Here is a 19,145-nt window from a genome sequence, read left to right as displayed (position 1 = left end):
AACGTGTGTACTTGTGAGTGCATGCACTCATGTGCATCTGTGTCTTTGGCACTGTTCGCAAGAGGGAATTCCCATGTGTATTCATACACATTGAATCCGATAAACGTGAGACCATAAACACCTGGGTTGCACCCTAATCTCATTGCCATAACTTCATGATGCATCAGATTTCTTTCTATTTCACCCAGGCAGATGTTTGGCCTTTTTTATGCAGCACAACTGACTAAAGTAATAAAGACTGAAGACCAAAGTATCTATGTAGGCTTAGATGCCATCCAAGAGGATAACACTGTCCATTACGCTCTAATCCTCTTGCAAGCCACCCATGGAGTCGATTCGACATTGGAAAAGCCAAAATATCTGTCTCTTTGTCTAGACACCCCAGCTTTTGGTTGGTCTAGTTTTGGGGAGGTTTTTCTAGGTGTATGTTATGTTCAGATGAGGTTGGAAATAGAACATGTCAGTCTCTCTAGCTCAGCCCACTCAAAGTGTGACAAATCATTATATAGATGTCCTCCTTTGCAGTGTGGTTATCCAATTAGATATACTGGGAGAGCATATTGTAGACAACCACATGTATACCTTAGATTATTCCATTGCTTAACCCAATGCCAATAGATTGTGACAGCCCAACAGTAATCATTGTGAAGCTATATTGCATATTGGCATCTCCACATCCCAGGGTCCCCCCCTCGTTTTTTAGATGATGCTGCTGTGTGACCATTCCCAGCACATATCTCTCAATACATAACAGCAGAACACTGTCTCGTGGTTTCATAGACAGTACAGTAAGCACTAAAAGACATGATACACATCAGTAGCTACGAGAGAAGTTCATTGGAATCCGGGTTAGGGTTTCATTTCTGAGTGGAACAACTGGAGACATTGAAGCCGCTCTATTGATTGGTTGTGCATCCACCATTGCACAAGACAGACAAGAGACAGTGTGTGTTAGTTTGTGTGTGGGCTAGTCTGCATAGACAGACAGTGTGTGTATTCTCAGTGTGGCTTACACCTGTGTGTCTGTGTGTGCTCCTCTTCTCTGCAGTGTTGGGGAAGGTCCGCAGTGCAGTGGGCTGTGCACAGCTCCTCATGTCGCAGAAATTCCAGCAGTTCAGAGGACTGTGTGAGCAAAACTTGGTAGGTATCACCTCTCTGCACCCCAACACACATGCATACTCTCATCACATCATTAGACCAAACAATACTAGCCCACCACAACAACAGGACTTCCCAAACCCTAAACATGTTAAAGCAGCAGACAATACAACAGTACCCCATCCATGCATTACACTTAACACATCTAACCAGCCAAAACAATACTGCCCCAAGCAACGGCCCTGATGTGTCACTTCAGCAGACAAAACACTAGCAGCCAAAACATTCCTTACCCTACACGCACATAACATCACTAGACAAACATTAAACTAGGGAGAATTGGAGCAAGTTGCTATCAGTAAGGTAGAGTATTGATTGACTTGGCTTTCTCCTGGACTGAGTTGTTGAGCTCCAAGAGCCGTCTCTCTATGTCACATCACTCAACTGATGTCAGTACAAGGGACCCCGGACAACGACAGCCCAATCAATGGGACGGGACTGACCTTAAGCTGACATTCTGCAAACGACTGTGTGTTATCACTAACATTCTCATGTGTTGTTCACATTAGAAATTCAGTGTCATCATTGTCCAAATGTATTACAGTCGTTCAAATGAGACTAATGAATAATGATCACCGACCATGAAGCTTAAGACGTGCGTCTGTGTTGAAGGGGTACAGACTGTGTTCAACGAGTCGGTTATGATGTGAGTCGCCATGTTAACGCCATATAAATGAATGTCTTGTCGTAATGGTCAGTGGAGTGAGCCTTTTAGTATGTTATAAAAGGTTAAAGCTGTGCTAAGGAAAGGTAGCCAGCGCCACCACTAGTTTAACATTTCACTAGGAGCCTGACTTTAGAGTCCCTCCAAATAGGAGAAACATTTTTTAACGGACATAGTATGGTAGGTTCTGGACGATCCGGGAGGCTGTTTTATCCCCTTCATATATTTTAAGCTGCAAACCGACAGCTGTTTAGTTGTCACTACAAGCTTTTTCAAATCCAATTCAAAGACTATTCTTGTTCCCCTTCTCATGATCCTGACAGGGGAATTAGCATGATAAAAACACGGCGGCATGTTGAGCCAAAAGGACCTGGAGAGGGCTCAAAACAAAGTCTTGTCCTACTGCAGCAGTTGCAAAGATGCTGAGTCTGCAACACAAACAAGAGAGCAGACCCCATCTTAACAAAGGGCAGTCTGGCTGTGCATTAGAAACAGAGCGAGAAGTCAGATGGGGAAAATAATTTGAAATGGCACCAGCTTTGCATCCATCCATCTGCTCTGACTTTGCATAACTGAGAGAGACAAGTAGAGAAGTGCAACGCTGTGTTCTATTCCAATGTTCATGTTTAGGGGCTCTGTCTCTGCATTAGAACTGTGTGTATTTTATTTTAGCTGTAGCTTATCAAGTAGAACCCTTGATGAGAAGACCTGTCTCAAAACAATACAGCAGCACACTTCCATGCAAGTGACAAACTAGAATTCTTGCATAAAAATGTTGATGTTAGTTGTTTATTCAACGTTACTGGTCTTGTCTGAAATAGTGCTGTATCACAGCTCCCTCTAGTGTCAATAGTGGACAGGGCAACATTATGATTTGCTGCAAGAGCAGTTACAATGGCCTTCAATTTTAGGAAATATAGTAGTACAATCATATTTGCACCATAACAATGCAATTGTTTTTTTACAATGTTAGCTTAATGATTGGTCAGGTTATTGGGGAAGAACCCCTGGCCCTGATTATATTACAGCTTGGTCTTTCTGTTCCCCTCTCTGTGTGATCTTTATTGAATTCCACAGCATTCAAACAGATCTTTTTCCCTCTCAATCCTGTTCTCCTTCTTCTCTCCCCTTTTACTTTCCCTTCCAACGCACTACCTCATTGTTCCCTTCCATCTCTCTCTCTCTCTCTCTCTGTCACCACACCCTTCCCTTGCCATCACTCTCTCTCTTCGCCCCTGTTAGAATGTGACCGCCAACCCGCGGGCCACGGCCCAGGACCTGGCGGGCTTCTGGGACCTGCTGCAGCTCTCCATCGAGGACATCAGCCTCAAGTTCGATGAGCTCTACCACCTCAAGTCCAACGACTGGCAGCCCACGGCCGCCCACTCGCCCCCCGAGCGGAAGGTACTGCCCACCCCTGCTGCCCAGTGCCCAGGCTGGGGTAGGAAAGCCGCCGAAACCGGCCTCTCTCCCCCCACCACCTCCCCCTTCCAAATCTCCCCCCGATTCACCCATCCCTGTGTGGGGTGAACTAGTCAAGTGGCTTCCCACCCCAATGTAAAGGGGCCAGAGAGAAGCACCTCGCCCTTTACACATGCATGGGAAAAAATATATTCTCAAAGAGGGCAGTTTTATGTCATGTTTGTGTGCTTAATGCCCCTACTTTGAGCATGCATGTAGCGGTAAAATAAGCTTGGTTTGTGGCGGAGCATGGCAAGGAACGCATTGCATTGTGGAATGTACTGTTTTCTGACTCTCTCCATCTGATCTGTATGATGAGCGATTGGTTTGACGATTGGTGACTGATTAGTTTGACGATTGATTGATTGAGAATTGTGTTTGTAGAGAGTTTGGTGGGAGGGTGGAAGTGCGCCTTTTAAACTGCTTTGAGATTCAGGTTGCCATTTCAACCCAATGATTGTACCTTCATTCATTATCTTCTCTAACATCTGTTAACATTAATGTCCTTACAGGTGTATTTGAAACTCATACATTGTCTCTAACTTACATTTTGTGTCTACATTGTACATAATTTGTCTACAATGCCTTTATTGTTGTCTCTTTATGTCTACCACTTTTTACATTCTACAAAGCTACATTTGTACTAAGCATTACCATAATCAAAAAGTCAGCGTCAAAGTTCTGTGTCTGCCAATGTTGATCTAAATACCTCTTTAAGACCTCAGTGTTACTGTTGCACCCTTTCACTCTCTCATCTCTCCCCCTTCTCCACCCATCTCTCACCATCCTCCTCTGCCCCCTTGTGGTTGGTGTGGTCCATTGCGGCCCCGCAGCAGGAGGACGAGAAGCAGCCCCCTCCAGTGCCAAAGAAGCCCGGTAAGGGGAGGCCGGCCCTGGGCAGGGAGAAAAGCGCAGACTCCTCGTCCACCTCCTCGTCGGCCTCGGCCGAGAAGCAGCGCCAGGAGGCCCGCAAGCGGCTTCTGGCCGCCAAGAGGGCCGCCTCGGTCCGGCAGAACTCCGCCACAGAGAGCGCAGACAGCATTGAGATCTACGTCCCCGAGGCCCAGACCCGCCTCTGAGAGGGAGAGGGATGGAGGGATGGGGGGGATGGGAACAGAGGGGGACCTGCCTCTGAGAGAGAAATAGAGAGAATGGAGAGGAGGAGAGAGGATGGCGGTATGAAGCGAGAAAAGGAACCGTTTTCTTCTGAGATGGTTGAAGAGAAGGAGAGAGGAAAGGATGGAGAGAGGACTGGCTCTCAGAGGGAGGGATGGGGAGGTTGGGAGGGAGGATGGGGATATTTTTGCCACATACACATACAGGGGTAGTAGGCTGGTCCTGGTAGCAGCACTAATATATTAAATAAATAGAGAAAAAGAAAGAAAGAACTTTTTGGGCGTATACTATGGGAGAACACTCCATGGAAAACCTCAAACGACGAACTTTGTTACTATTGTTACTACTCTTGATATTACGATAATTAAATTGTTATTGACGATGATATTATTATTATTATTATCATTATTATTATTATTATCTCCTAAAGAAACTATATCAAGACTGTTTTAGATGTTCCTGTATCTTGGCGATAAGAGATCTTCTGATAAGCGGACAAGAGTACGCATTTCTGCTTTCCGACACCCCCCTCCCTCTCCCCCTGCCTTGGCCATCTTGTAGTTTGCACAACGCCACCTTGAGGCCATCGCAAACACATACACTTACTCAGAGGAACACACACACACACACACACACACACACACACACACACACACAAATGCGCTTCAGACCTTCAGCTATCGATGTCTTCCCGGTGCTTTTTGTTTGTTCGTTTTATTTGTTTTTCTTCATTTTGAAGGAGCCCTTTGCCTGTGTTCCGAAGCAGATATAGACTCTTGATTGTGGTTAGAGAGGGGTACTAAAATAAGAGTGGAGAAAGAGGTGGTCGTGGTATTTATCATCAAATATCACTACTTATGAGTATGATTGTGACAATTGTAAGATCAATTGTAAACACCAGTCATGTTTCCTTTTAGAAGGTTTTTTTGTCCAAGCTTTTGTCCATTGGTAAGACATTCATATGACTTAATGAAGAATGCTATATACTTCCTTTTTAATTGGCTGAAAACACTCATACAATTATATACTGGCATGTATTTGAAGATGATACATTATTTTCCATAGAGGATATGGTTTTAGCTATTTTGGTTTAGAATATACATACTTGTCAGTCAGTGTTACATGACGATGGCCACACTTTGTACCTGATCCCATGTCTGCACCAATCTGCAATGTTTGTGTGTCCCAATAGTCTTAAACGGCTTCCTCTCCTCATCATCCTCTCCTTTAAGAGATTCACAATCTGGAAAGCTGAAACCTTACAAAATATAACTTCAGTCACACTGCAGCTCACTGAAATATAAATGCAGTTGAACTGCATAACTGTGTCCACAATATTACAGTTCTCACCAGTCACTGCTGTGTTACTACAGGGTGCCATTTTAACTGCAGTTAAACTGCAATATAACACTCTCACTGCATACCTGTGTGCAAAATATTATAGTTAACTGCATTGTAACTCTAGTTTATGAGTGGAGATATTTTTTGTAAGGTGAGATGAAGGTGAGGAGATAAGCAGAGGAAGCCTGTTTAGAATATTGAGACTCACCCTATTATGACTCTCAAAGCGGGTCCTGGAGGACTGTGATGGTTTATGTTCAATTGATCTGTTGATTGATCATTGATACAAATACCAGATCAGATTAGTAGAATTCAGGGTGGAAGGGAAACGTGCACACTGAGGGATAATCCAGCACTGACATTGAGATCGATCACACCAGGCACAAATGGGTTGGGTTCATTTCATTTTTATGGTTGAAACGATAACAATCAACATTATTTATTGTGGCTATGTGATTGAATGTTGCATTTGTCAGTGCATGTTATAGTAGGTGGTCATAGCAACTCAGTCTTCATAGCAACTCAACCCTATGGCAACAGTATCACATGGCAGTGTTTGCTAAGTGTCCCCAGGCTGTTTTGATACCTCTCAAAGGAGTAAGAACGAGAGTGAATTTGAAGTCTTTCATTGGCTCGTTTGTTTGGGGTGCAGTGCTTGCACTCACCGATATGGAATATGTGTTAACAATATGCTGCTTTGAATTTCATAAGGCTACAGGTATTCTCCATACAGCCACCAATGTGCATTTTGCTCTTGATACACTACATTTCTGTGCATAATTCAGCCCAATGTTTTGGCCATCATGGATCCTGACTAAACCCCTCACTTCAAATAAGTATGATTCATTCAACAACAATGAGCCTGTGTAATCGCATAAATGGAAAGGGTGAGGTGATCGGTTAGGAACTGATTGTATAGCACAGCAAATGCAGTAAGACTACATACAACATCAAGTGACAGTTTGATACTGTATAACAAATGATGTCTACATGTTCTGTTATTTGGTGCTTTTCTAAGGCTACGTGACAGATAAATACTGAGAGTTCTTTTTGATTGTCACTCCCATAGCCACTTTCTCAAGAGATGTAACGGAACTGATGAGGCCAGCCAGACTCCTTAGTCAACCTGGTTATTGACGGTAGTCCTACATCATTATCAGTATTGTGGGACCACGTTAGAAGTCTCACATCATATCCCCCCTCTGGCACGAATGTGCACTACATCTCGTTTATCCACCATCATACTGTTTGAAGGACTCCATCACTGAAAAAGTGAAGAAACACTTTTTTTTTAAATGTCCTTTGTAACTAGCACACTGTGATCTCGCTACGTACCATTGTTGTTTTTTTCTTTCCGTTAAACATCATCCGACTACCTACGTACATTTTTTTTTAATATTCAGACAAAAATCATTAAATCTCTACTACATTACTTCTCTTTGTTATTGTGTTTGCTATCATTGAATTTGGAAAATGCTGGTTGGTATTTCTATAAACTGTAGTTTAAAGAATATCTTTGAATTAGTCATAATTCAGTGTCAACTTTTACAGAGCAAAATCTGTAATTGTCACACAATGAGTGCATCAGTCATTAACTTTCGATATGGTTCTTCTTTCTCTGACATACGATAAAGCAGCAACACGTTTTTTCTCATGACTTCGATCGGCAAGCGAGGTATAAAATGATGGCAGCAAGTACGTTTAGAATTTCACACATCAGCCCTACTCCATAGCTTGCATGAAGACGAGCCTCACTGTAATGATTTGACTGGCCACTAGAGGGTGCCCCATGTTCATCTGTTCATTGTTTGTGTAAAGGGAAAAAGCAGCCCCGTAAACAAGACTTCACCAGGGCCAGGAATGAAGTCAACGATTTCCTAATTTGTCTGTCATTGACATTATTCAAATACTATCCAATGACGCACAGGGCAGCTTATGGTGGTGCCAATGATACAACCATTGACTTCTGTTTCTAATTAGTTTGACAACATTTATTTTTTTATTTTTTTAAATGGCACCCTAATTGGTGTCACTTCTGATTGAAATAATTAAATCCCACCCAACTTCCATCAAAAAGTTAATGTTAAATTTCTCTGTCATGGCTCTCCTTTGCCACACATGTTAGGACATGCATTAGTGACAGAGAATGAACCCCCTATTGATATAAGGACAGGGTTGAACAAGCTGTTTGCTTTGTCATTTTTATTCATCCCCTGACATTTGGTGCCTTGCACCAAATACTCTGCAAACAACCCCCACCTCTAAATGTCAAAGGATAACCTAAACCATACCAAACATAGCCCTGTTAGCTAGTTTAGCATTGGGACTTTGCATTAGGAATGCCTGTTCTGTATGCCCATTGGCCATCATTCCCTCCCCTCCTGGGAATGGGATTCTCTTGATTGCAGGCTATTGTTTGCTGTTGTCTATTTGCCTGCTGGTGGTTGTTCACTTTGCTCTGCTAAATAATGGTGTTGGTGGGGGTGTGAATGGCCCCACTCTGTGAGTCATCTCAATGCTCCTCCATTTGACCAGGGTTTGCCTAGTTAACGCCTTAGGCTTTGTGTGACAGGGGCCTGTCGTTGATTTTTTTTTATCCCCAGGGAAAGTGTATGATGTTCTCCTCAAATGCCCTAGTAGCCTACTTGCTTTTTAGTGAGGTGTGTTCCATGTATGTAACTACATTCAAGCAATTTCACCTGAGGCTTAGGAATGAGTAGGTGGTCATGATACACTTAAAAATAAGTTACTCAGCTTTTCCCTGTTGGAGAACCCTTTGAGAAACCCTTTTTCGTTCCATGTAGAACCCATTCCACAGACGGGTCCACATGACACCAAAAACAGTTCAACATGACACCAAAAACAGTTCTACTTGGCAGTTAAGCTCTATATTGCTCTAGAGAAACCCTTTTTGGTAGAACCTCACTTCTAAAACAGTGTAGTATATTGAGCCTGGACACTGGAATTTAACAACTCCCCTCTCCCTCCTCCCCTCCCCCTACCCTTGCAAGTCATAGCCTGGGTTTCATGAGAGTAATAAGAGTGTCAGGACCTTGGTACTAGCTGAATGGTGTCCACATCACTTCCATGGGGCATTGGGGTGTCCTTGGATCACAGGGAACAATACCCCCTTCGGGCCCTCTGAAACCACTTCCAGCAGCAACGATTTCGCAGGCGATGTACTACTCAAGCTCAACCCTGCTTTGCTTCAGACAGAATACAGCAAAGATCTGTCAGCATCTGCCAGATGTATTTTAGTTTGAGTCAGTGCCTGACTGGAATTTGAATAATCCAATGTGCTTATGTGGAGAATCAGAGAGAGGGAGGGAGACTGAAAGGTGCACCAAGGGCAGAGAGCTATCACCAGATGACAGACAGTGCACTCCTCTAATCTGCAAAGACATGAATATGTAAATGACAGGAACTGTCACTGAGACAAAGGACGAGAAGGCTTCTCATACATTTAAACAAGGCTCTGCTCCAATACACAAAGCTACCAGAGGGACAGGACACACCTAGGCCCATTTCCTGAGGTAAAATATAATTATATACATACATACAGTACAACCCCAATTTGTTTGTTTTTTTAGCCCAATGTTTTGGAGAATAGGCCTGGAGGATAGGTGGATTGGTTTATGTTTCCGAATACTCTGGCTTGAAAATCATTTGCTTTAATCAGAGTAGTTTATTCTTACATATCATACATACCATCTTACTTTGATAGGGGATTGAGAAAGGGCAGGTGAAGTCTTCACTGGTCAGTTGATATTCTTCTGAAGTGTATCAAACACTGCACATATAGCAAATTCAAATAGGAGAACACATTTTAGACTGTCTCACCATTCAACCCTATTGTTTGGTCACATGATGTGTGTTCAAGGCTTAAAGCAATACATGCAATATGTAGCATTCAAGCTTCCTAAACACTTCCTAAAAACGAAATATTTCATTTACGAGTGCTGTTTTGGTCCAGAAAAGCGCTTTCTAAAATAGTGTGTCTAGGAGCGACACTTGGTTTTTATATAAACATGTTGTTACTGGCCCGGGGTGTTGTAGGGGAGTGGACTCACTTTCGCCTTTTTCTCTCTGGTGGCTGTCTCTTTTAATTGTGTGCACATGCAGAAACACAACAGCTAATGTCTGACACTGCAAGCCCATTTTGGGCGGTTACATTATTATAAACGAGGATGTAGTGGTATTTTGCCGTGGTGATCAGAGGTGGCAGATTTCCAACCGACTTACATTGTTTGTTTACAAATACATTGTTTACAAACAATTTAGTAAACACACATATATTTTGGGTTTTGATTAGATTAGACAGTTGTAATAAGGTCATTAGGCATTTATAAGTCATATTTTTTGGGAATCAATGGGTCTATATCATGAATTGAAATGACCATTGAACAGCAGAACAAATCCCAGATTGTGCCTTTAATTGGACTGTGTTTTAAAGTGTGGCCATGGTCAGGTTCCTTAATCTGTTCAGTAATACTCATTATCTTTCACACTCATGAAACAGGCTCAATCCAGTTTTTTTCCCTTTGTTAAGTTGTTGCTAAATGTCAACTTTGTTTTGACCTAACTTACATACACCTGCTGTTTGACAAGGTACAAATATGTATGTCTTCTTGGATACATTCACTTTGAATTTTTCAAATACGGTTTTCTACATAAGTACCCTTGTTTCGGACACGACTGAATCTTCAAAACTCTGCAAGGAGACATTGGATACTTGCCACGCTACCTGGACTTGTAACAAACCCATTTGATGTCACTTTAGATTGATCTACTTTAAATGGCGCTCAAGGCTAGGCTAAAACAAAAGACATTAGGGCAGGCGTTAGAGGTAGTCAGCACGCTTCCCTAGTCCTAAAGCCAATTTTGCAAAATAAACCCCTTTTGTTGTCTGTCCGCTCTGCTACACTGGCTCAGCAACGGTTGGGGATGGGGGAAGATTAACCAATGCTCTTACCACAAGAGATATGTAGCAAAAAAAACAACTTAAAACAAGCACACATTTTATTGACTAGGATTTGTTTGATAATGCTATACAAGTTATAGGCTGTGTGTGTCAGGGTTTTCAGTTTAGTATACAAGATTGAGGTAAATATGTGAATGAGTGGGTGTTTTGTTCATAAAATGATGAGATTTACTATGATTCCTGTCACTATATCTACTCTGGTAACATTAAAACATTAAAGGCATATTGTGCAATACTAAATTGAGTAAATTGGTTCTATGTTATTAAGATGAACATTTTATTTCCCCACATGCTCATCATCTTCTGTTGTAAATAGGAACTAAACCTGAATGAAGACAAATGCTTCATCTTTTACAATGCTGTAGATTTATTTATACTATTTCAAAGAGCTCATTTGTTCAAATATGTATAATGAAGAGAGGTATCATTCAATAAAATGCACACAATACTTTCTCAAAAAGTTCATTATGGTTATTTTGTCCATTCTCTTTGGGTTGATGGGTATTATTGTTTGAAAGGTGACAAAGTAGTTTAGGCTCCTATAGATCAATGTGTTATATGATATTCCTTGGGTTTTCTATTGGCTCTAAATAAATACATACTGGTATTCCTTTACTCTATATACTGATCAATGTGTGTGATATCATAGCCTACTTATTCCTGTGATGATGTGATATCATAAGCCTATGCATTCCTTGTATTCTTGCAGTCAAGTGACTTTGACATAATCTGATACAACAGGTCAGGTAACATGAAATGTAGACTGTACTGTCCTAGTGATTTTTACAGTATCTTGAAACTGTCCTTTGTGATTTACAAATATTTTAATATTTTCCTATGGTATTTCATTAAAGAATGTTATGATAAAAATGTAATGCTGGCGCACACATTTTGAAAAGGATGGATTGTAGTGACAAAAATAAGCTTCCAGGGACAGCCTTGCAGCACTGTTTTCCAGTGTAAATTCCTGCATATTCAGGAGGATGCGCCAGGAGAGAGGTGAGAGACTTTCTCCCGCCAATGGCTTGAACATTTCTAATCTCTTCTGTCAATCTATTATATTTTTCCCCCCTATATCTTTCCTTATTATCCTATCGTAGTCTAAATGTTGCCCGCCACCGCTTTTGGTGATGTTTTGATCCCGTTTATGTAACAAAACATTATCGTTTGGGTTGGTTACATAAACACATATTCCGACGACACGACAAACGAGGATGGAATCGCGTCGTTTAAATGGCCACTACGAATGCTGTCAAGGAAGAGGGCGTGTGTATGATTAATTCTGACCAAAGAATTTCAATAATGTCGGTAAATAACATTCTTCAATCATCTTGTTCTGAATTTTGAATGAAATGCATCGCCTGTCAGTCATTTAGGAATGATGACACAAGCCTGTCTACTGGAAATATCGAGCCGTGATTGGATCGCGCGGGCACAGGGGGAGGGATCATTCCAGCTTCGACTGTCGTCGCTGCGTGCAGGTAAAGGGAACTGAGCGACACAAATTATAAAAACATATTTGGCCTACTAAAAAAAAAAACGAAACGCGATGGAAATAGACGGTTCCGTTCATCAACAGCACGTTGACGCTACTAGAAAGAAGAACTGAAGCATCGATAAGCACAGCGAAGCGTGCAATACCTTGAGCGCCTGGAAGAAAATCCCGTTGTGTCAACGTTTGGCCGAGGCACGCATTTTACAAGGAACTTCGACAGCTGCGTGTTTTCAAGCAAGCCATCAACAAAGAATGAAACCCTTCAAACGAGGTACGCAAAAATTTGCCGTGTTTCTAATTGCCAGGCATTCATTATGGCTCTTGGCCATGGCTGTCTGTTTGCCCTGTGTGTCCGCCTGTTGGTTTTAAATGGAATGCGGCTTTTTGTTGCGAGCAAATGCAGCGTGTGTTTGTGTTTGAATTTGGAGGGACAGCTAACCAGCTAGTTATCTTTGGAAGCAAGCATGGTGTCCATCTGGCGGAGCGACAGAGAACTCCTGCATGTGGAGGGCGTGCGTTCGGGGGTTCTTTGTATGGTTGCGATTTTGAAGATGGCTAGCCAACTTAGTCAATGAATTCGGCTCTATTTTTCCTACTTGGTGTTTTCTTATACGCTTCCCCATTTTTACAATTGCGTTGCGTAATCGTCTATTTATTTAGTCTGAAGTGATTGGAACAATAGACAGTAAGCCAGAGATGGAAGACTGGAATTCCAACCACTCAAGTGGTTCGAACTTGCATTGTTTGTTAGCAGGCTGGCTAGTTTGCAAGCTTTTTTTTTTTTTTAAGTGTGCTGCAATGTCGTTCGCCTCAAAATATGATCATCTCAACGTTAAACACAATTCATGAATCTTTATATACAGACTTTGCAGTTGACGTTTGCCAACCCTAATATTGACGATTGGAGTTGATGCGTCGACAGAATAGAACGTTTTGTAAACAAAAAAAGTTGACTCCGCGTGATTGACAGGGGAGGAACAGCGTGTAACAAGCTAGCTAACTAACAAGTAGCCAGTTGTTTCGCGACAGTTTTAGTTTAAAGTGAGTCATGCAGCAATGTGATAAATCAACTTTGTCTATTTAACCACCAAATAATACAGATCGCTAATAGGGAAGTTAGAAATCCAGTATAGCTAGCTAGCTCAAATTTTTTTTTAAAACCGTGACGTGAGCTAGCTTGCAGGCTACAACAACAAGGACAGGTTGACAGCTGAATTTATCTAGGACACATCTGTCAGCCCTTTAGCTATTCCAGATATCCCGTTTTTAGCTTTTATACCCGCTTATTATCTATTCAATAAAAAACGTTTTTCCTTTCCCTGTTTAAGTTTTTAAAAAAAAGTCATGAACATTAATATGAATACATAATGCACTGATTTGAGCAGCCACCCGTTAGGCTCCTTGAAATCATGTTAACATTTAGTAGCAAAGAAAGAGTGAGCAGTGTAAACACACGGTGAGAATAGCCCATTGCACGGTCTTATACATACTATAGACCTCTCACCGCTGGAGATGGTGATGTGCACACACAATCTCCTTTGTTGAAGGCAGTCGTTCCCCGCGGGGTCAAATTTCACGAACGGAAGGACATTTACTACTGCATTCTATACCCTGGGAAAGCATTCCCCACTTTGACTTTGCTCCCCCCACCCCTCCTCCTCCACATAATAATTTGGGTAGTTATAGGGGAGACGCACTTAATGTTTTCCTGTGGTTTAGTCACCCACATCTCAAACGTAATGAAGGAACCATGCACCATACATTTATGTAGCTACCATACAGCGATGGCCAATGACCTCATAACATTGGCTTTCATTGACCTCATAATGTCACCTGTACAAAACAAACCAGACTGAATAGACATTCAGTTTATTTACACTAAAAGCCTGTTGAAGTCCCTTCCAAACAATGAATTCTGACACCTACCCAACTCTGTATCTCCTCCACAGCTCTGGAAGAGGAGCGGATGCGGGAGCAGGAGCTGTCGTCGGCCATGTCCGACAGTGACCCCTTTGAGGACGACGGCTTCCCCCTTGACCTGTCGGGAGGCGGATGCTCGGCCAAGCGCCGTCGTCGCGGCAATCTGCCCAAGGAGGCGGTGCAGGTGCTGCGGGGCTGGTTGTATGAGCACCGCTTCAACGCCTACCCCTCTGAGCAGGAGAAGCTCAGCCTGTCAGGCCAGACCAGTCTCTCCGTGTTGCAGGTGAGCGGACAACAAGGGGGCTAGTGTTGAGTAGTTACTGGCTACGACTCTAGTGATTTTTTTTTTAGTGCAATTTAGATGACTGTTTCATGCACCCAATCATGTTCATAATAGCTGGAGCAGATGTCCCCCCCAATATTTAGGTTTAAAGCATGCAATGTAATATTTAAATCAATGAAGATCAACAAGGGCTAACAGATCCCAATTAACAAGGCCTACTCACACTCTATGCGACTTGTGCAGTGGTGCTAGATGGTTCTCACTGTTGTCAATTTTAAATGGTTCTAGATATGCTGATTAGTGACTGATGCTAAACAGGAATGCAATCTCACATAGTTGATCCTAGCAGACACATTTGCCTGAATGGCGCCATAAGTTCCCTGTTAAACATGGGAGGTAGGTAGTTTGCTTCCAAATGGCCTCATGACAGCTCCATGTGTCACTGTAGACAAATGGCACTTGAGACTGCTGCCAGTTCCTGCACTAATTCAGCCAGTGCATTACCTAATGATTCATATTGATTTCATGATGTTTGCTATTATTTGTCCCAGGCTGTTTTTCAATAATATAGTGAACTTGGGAAGGAACACAACATTATTCGAGTGTCATGTAAGGTACTACTGTACTGCTGAATTTGACATGTTCCCAGCCTTCCCTTTTCACCTTACACCATTTGTTGCTGTTTCCTCTTTGCGTGGACAAACACACAAACACACACACACACACACACCAGGGGTGGAGACATGAGCTTCTCTTGACTGAACAGAACAGATCAGGGCAGACAGGCCTGTAGTCAGTGCAGTGGAATGCCTTTGGCCGGGCTCTCGGTCTGTGGCTCAGCATTTTTCAGCTGAGACTTCATTAATGCCAGCTGTCTGAGGTCTCTCTCATCTCACTGTGTGTGTGTGTGGGAGGTTTTACCACTAGAGGGAGGTAAACAGGGCCTAGTGGAGACAGAGAAAGAATTGTGTGGGTGGATCTCACCCCTAAGCACTGGCCTTGGACCAGTTTTAGCTCTTGATGTCAAGCCTCTGTTGAGTTATAGGTTTTGCTAATTATCAGTGTCTTCATGTTGACTTGGTCCACTAAAAATACTTCTTTAGAGATTTGAGATTTATATCTGATGGAAGGGAACAAATTCCTCAGTGGCCTCCCAATTTGTTTAGGAGAAGAAAATGGCTCTTGAGTTTTTGGTGGAACCGATTTTTTTACCGGACACTTAAAAAAAAAAAAATATATATATATATATATATATATATACACTCCCTGTACAGAACGAAAACCCTGTTAGCTTTAAGTTTTGCGTCTATCCCTGTCAAATATTTTACCCTGCATGTTTTCTATCTCACGCGGTCGCATGTATGTTGTTTTCTTGTGCTGTCACGTGTAGTTGGATTTTACTGTTATGCTTTGTTTTAGGTTGTAACCAGAGACGATGATGTAACTAAGACAGCTCATAGACACTGTTTGAAAGTCAGTAGCAAGCGTGAGTGTCGTGACAAATGTTGAATCGACTGTGACCATAATTGCGGATTGCACCAGTTTAGTTTTTAAATTGAAGCATAGTAACCTTTGTTGGCTACCTGCCAAAGTGGCCAGTAAGATTTACAGATTTACCCACCAATGAAAACATCTACCCACATTTGGTGGGTGGCAGGTGTAAATTTTTTTGCCCTGCAGCCAAGACGAGAGCCTGACACCTCTGGACTGTTCCATACAAAGCCAACTCGCAATTTAGACCAGTGTGACAGCCACTGGTGTACGAGAATCTTGTCTTATTATGCTCGGCCTTTGAACCTGTGTGGCCCTCTCTGTCCATAAGCCAAGCCACATTGCAAGAGCGGATAAAGGCTTGTTGTAACTGGGGTTTCTTGGCAAAAGTCTCTCTTTTAAATGCAACTGCAAATAAATGCAAAAAAAAATAATGGGTGAAGTATAGTGGGATGAAAGTATACTGGTATGGATTAGTGCCATGATATTGATTTGAGCTAGAGCTGCCAAAAATGTTAATGCATGAACGTGTGATTAATGTGGAATGTATTAAAACATTTTAACTCGATGAATTGCATTTCCTTATTTTCACACTTGCACACAAAAAGTGAGACAATCCAAATGTAATTGGTTTGTTTTAAAAGAATCTCTGACCACCTGAATTACTAGGTGAAATATAGTTTTAGTGAACTCTTTCTCTTTTCCAGATTTGCAACTGGTTTATCAACGCTCGGCGGCGACTCCTCCCCGACCTGCTCCGCAAGGACGGCAAGGACCCCACCCAGTTCACCATCTCCCGACGGGCAGGCAAGAACGAGGGGCGATTATCCACCGGGGGAGGAGGCGGAGCCAGCTCTCCTGAAAGCCCTGTCTCTGCCCAACCCCCACTCCGGCCCTCGGTCATCCGCCCCACCCCCACACTGGACCTGAGCCTTCTTAGTAACACGGCCACGGCCATCCTGACGGGAGCCGGCTACCCCGGCCGAGAAGGCAGCTTCCAGGCCCTGATGCAGCTGGATACGCAAGGCTTACTAAAGAGGGAAGGGGAGGAGCAGGGGTCTTACGGGGCGACGGTCATCACTAGTCTGGGCACGGCAGCTAGTCCGACAGGAGGGCTTTTCAACACGCCACCCCCAACGCCTCCGGAGCTCATCCCCTCCCAGGACTTCAGTGACCTGAGACTGCTGGTGGATGCAGCGTTACAGAGGGCCGCTGAGCAGGAGAACCAGAAGAGGCCAGAACAGGGCTTTCATGAAAGCCAGAACAGGGCTACAGAACCTGCAGGGGTGACTAGTCAGAAAGCTGCAGGTGCCTCAAGTCAGGAAGCGGAGGTGCAGGGAAGCGACAGCTATAGTAGTATCGGTCCAACCCCTCCAACAGAGGAGAACCCAACAGTACACATGGCCAGAGAGCAGGATCCTATTGTAAAGGCAGAGGCTGTGGTAGTCCCCGTTTCAATCCCGATGTCTGTTACAGTGAAAGTCCCAGCCCCAGTCTCCCCAGCACCTACTTTACTCCCAACACCATCTCTGGCCTCCATGTCAACACCATTCCAAGCCCAAAAGCCAGCCTTTGTGCCAGTTTCAACCTCAGTCCCTGTCTTAGGTCAAACCCATGCTCCAGTTCCAACCTCTGTCCCTGCACTAACCTTGGCCCCAGTCTCTGCTCTCATCCCAGTCCCACCCCCAACCTTAGTCCCAGCTACAAACTCAATCCTATTCCCAGCCTCAGTTTCAAGACCAACCATGGCCCATATCCCAACCTCAAACCCAAACCCAGCACCAACCCTTTTCCCAATTGTAACCCCAGTCCCAAACCCTGCCTCCTCAACCATGGCCCCAGTTCCAAGCCTAGGCTCAGTTCCAAGACAAACCTTAATCCCAATCTCAAACCCTGTCCCAGCACCAACCTTATTCCCTACTTTAACCTCGGTCTCTACTTTAGTCCCAGCCCCTGTCCCAACCGTGACCTCAGCCCCTCTCCCAACTTTAGGTCAAACCCTGGCCCCAATCCACACCCCATTCCTGGGCCTGGCCTCCCACCACCTCCCCTCGGCCCTACAGCCCTTAGGCTCCTTCCCTAGCAGTGGCAGCAATGTCCAGAGGACCTCGGTGCCCAGTGTATGGAGTGTGGTCCACAGTGATGCCAGACAGCCCACCCCTGTGGTCCAGACTCCCATTCCCACAGTGTGGGGGCCGCAGCACACCCTGCGTGCCGTCAGCGAAGCTGTCAACTAGAGCCAGTTTGTGAGCCAGTCACAGAAAGGCAACGATCACACCTTGGTCTGTTGGTATGTGTAAGGGAGCACCACAAACCCTCCCAAAGGTTGCCCCTAAATATGTGTATATATATATACGAGAATATGTTTCTTTATCACCAGTCCCTTTTGAACACTGTGCGCGCCTGCAGTTGTCTGGCCAAACTGACATGTGCGTGTCGTGACATTGGGATAAACACAAAGGATGGAGAAAACAAAAGTGTTTTAAAGACCAGTGCTTTTCAAGCAACTTTTTATCATGACTTTTAAGATGCTTTTTCGATCGAAGCTGTTGCTGGGCAGAACAATTCAAACTAGCTTCTCAAACAACATTCCAGATTGCAGGTTCAATGTTGTGTTGCCGAAGACGACCATGTCTTTTTAAATTCCCTCCCCCCTCTCTCAGCTATTTTCAAAGGGGACGAGGAGGACGTATCCCAGACCCCTTTGTATACGGTTTTATCAGTCTAAAAGCCACACCAGCAGAGCTAGCCTCATCAGTAGCAGTACCAGACTTGGTTGAATGTAAACGGGACGCGACGGCGACTCAGCCAGGCTGCCTGTCAATCATTCCCACCAACGCTCAACAAGGGCGGACCTGAGGTTGAGACAGCCACGTGAAAAACGTGCGTTGGTGTGTTTTACCCGCCAGCGCGCATACAGTTATGCACTTTAGAGATTTTCATTTTTAGTCCGGGCCTCACTCATCTTCAGCATTCCTACCCAACCCCCCACCGCCTCCTCTCCACACAGTGTGCCGGAAGACAGGCGGAAGGGAAATTGATTGTACTGCAGTAAGCCTGACTGCATGACTCCAATGCGTCTCTCTCCCCCCCCCCCTCTCTCTCCCCCCCCTCCCTCTCTTTGCCTTAAAGCTACTGTGATTCAGTGGCTCCATGGAATGGATTCTACCATTTACGACACCCCAAAAAATGAACATCTGCTGCAAAGTATACAGACTCTACATTTTGTTATGTT

The 19,145-nt window shown here is 43.8% G+C and overlaps 2 protein-coding genes across 2 annotated transcripts in view; both read left to right on the top strand.

Annotated features, from left to right (window-relative positions):
* The window catches only part of dlgap4b (discs, large homolog-associated protein 4b), a gene marked incomplete at its 5' end in the record, with an annotated part of 36,483 nt that extends 29,324 nt beyond the window's left edge, over positions 1-7,159 (top strand). The window contains 3 exons of the mRNA XM_083667962.1: positions 1,049-1,140; positions 3,065-3,226; positions 4,117-7,159. Of these exons, the coding sequence (XP_083524088.1) occupies positions 1,049-1,140; positions 3,065-3,226; positions 4,117-4,362 (500 nt within the window). The 3' untranslated portion in view covers positions 4,363-7,159. The remainder of the gene's footprint in view (positions 1-1,048; positions 1,141-3,064; positions 3,227-4,116) is intronic.
* A 5,032-nt stretch (positions 7,160-12,191) lies between these two features.
* On the top strand, positions 12,192-18,147 carry tgif2 (TGFB-induced factor homeobox 2; the record flags this gene model as incomplete). Its single annotated transcript, XM_083667605.1, has 5 exons — positions 12,192-12,487; positions 14,166-14,419; positions 16,618-17,375; positions 17,588-17,709; positions 17,903-18,147. The coding sequence occupies exons 1-5, from the start codon at positions 12,469-12,471 to the stop codon at positions 18,145-18,147; spliced, it is 1,398 nt and encodes a 465-aa protein (XP_083523731.1). The 5' UTR covers positions 12,192-12,468.
* Between the last annotated feature and the right edge of the window lie 998 nt (positions 18,148-19,145).

Source organism: Argentina silus (assembly GCF_951799395.1).
Source record: "Argentina silus genome assembly, chromosome: 4".
Taxonomy (NCBI): Eukaryota; Metazoa; Chordata; class Actinopteri; order Argentiniformes; family Argentinidae; genus Argentina; species Argentina silus.
The sequence above is the reverse complement of the archived record's forward strand: the minus strand, read 5'-3'. Positions and strand labels throughout refer to the sequence as shown.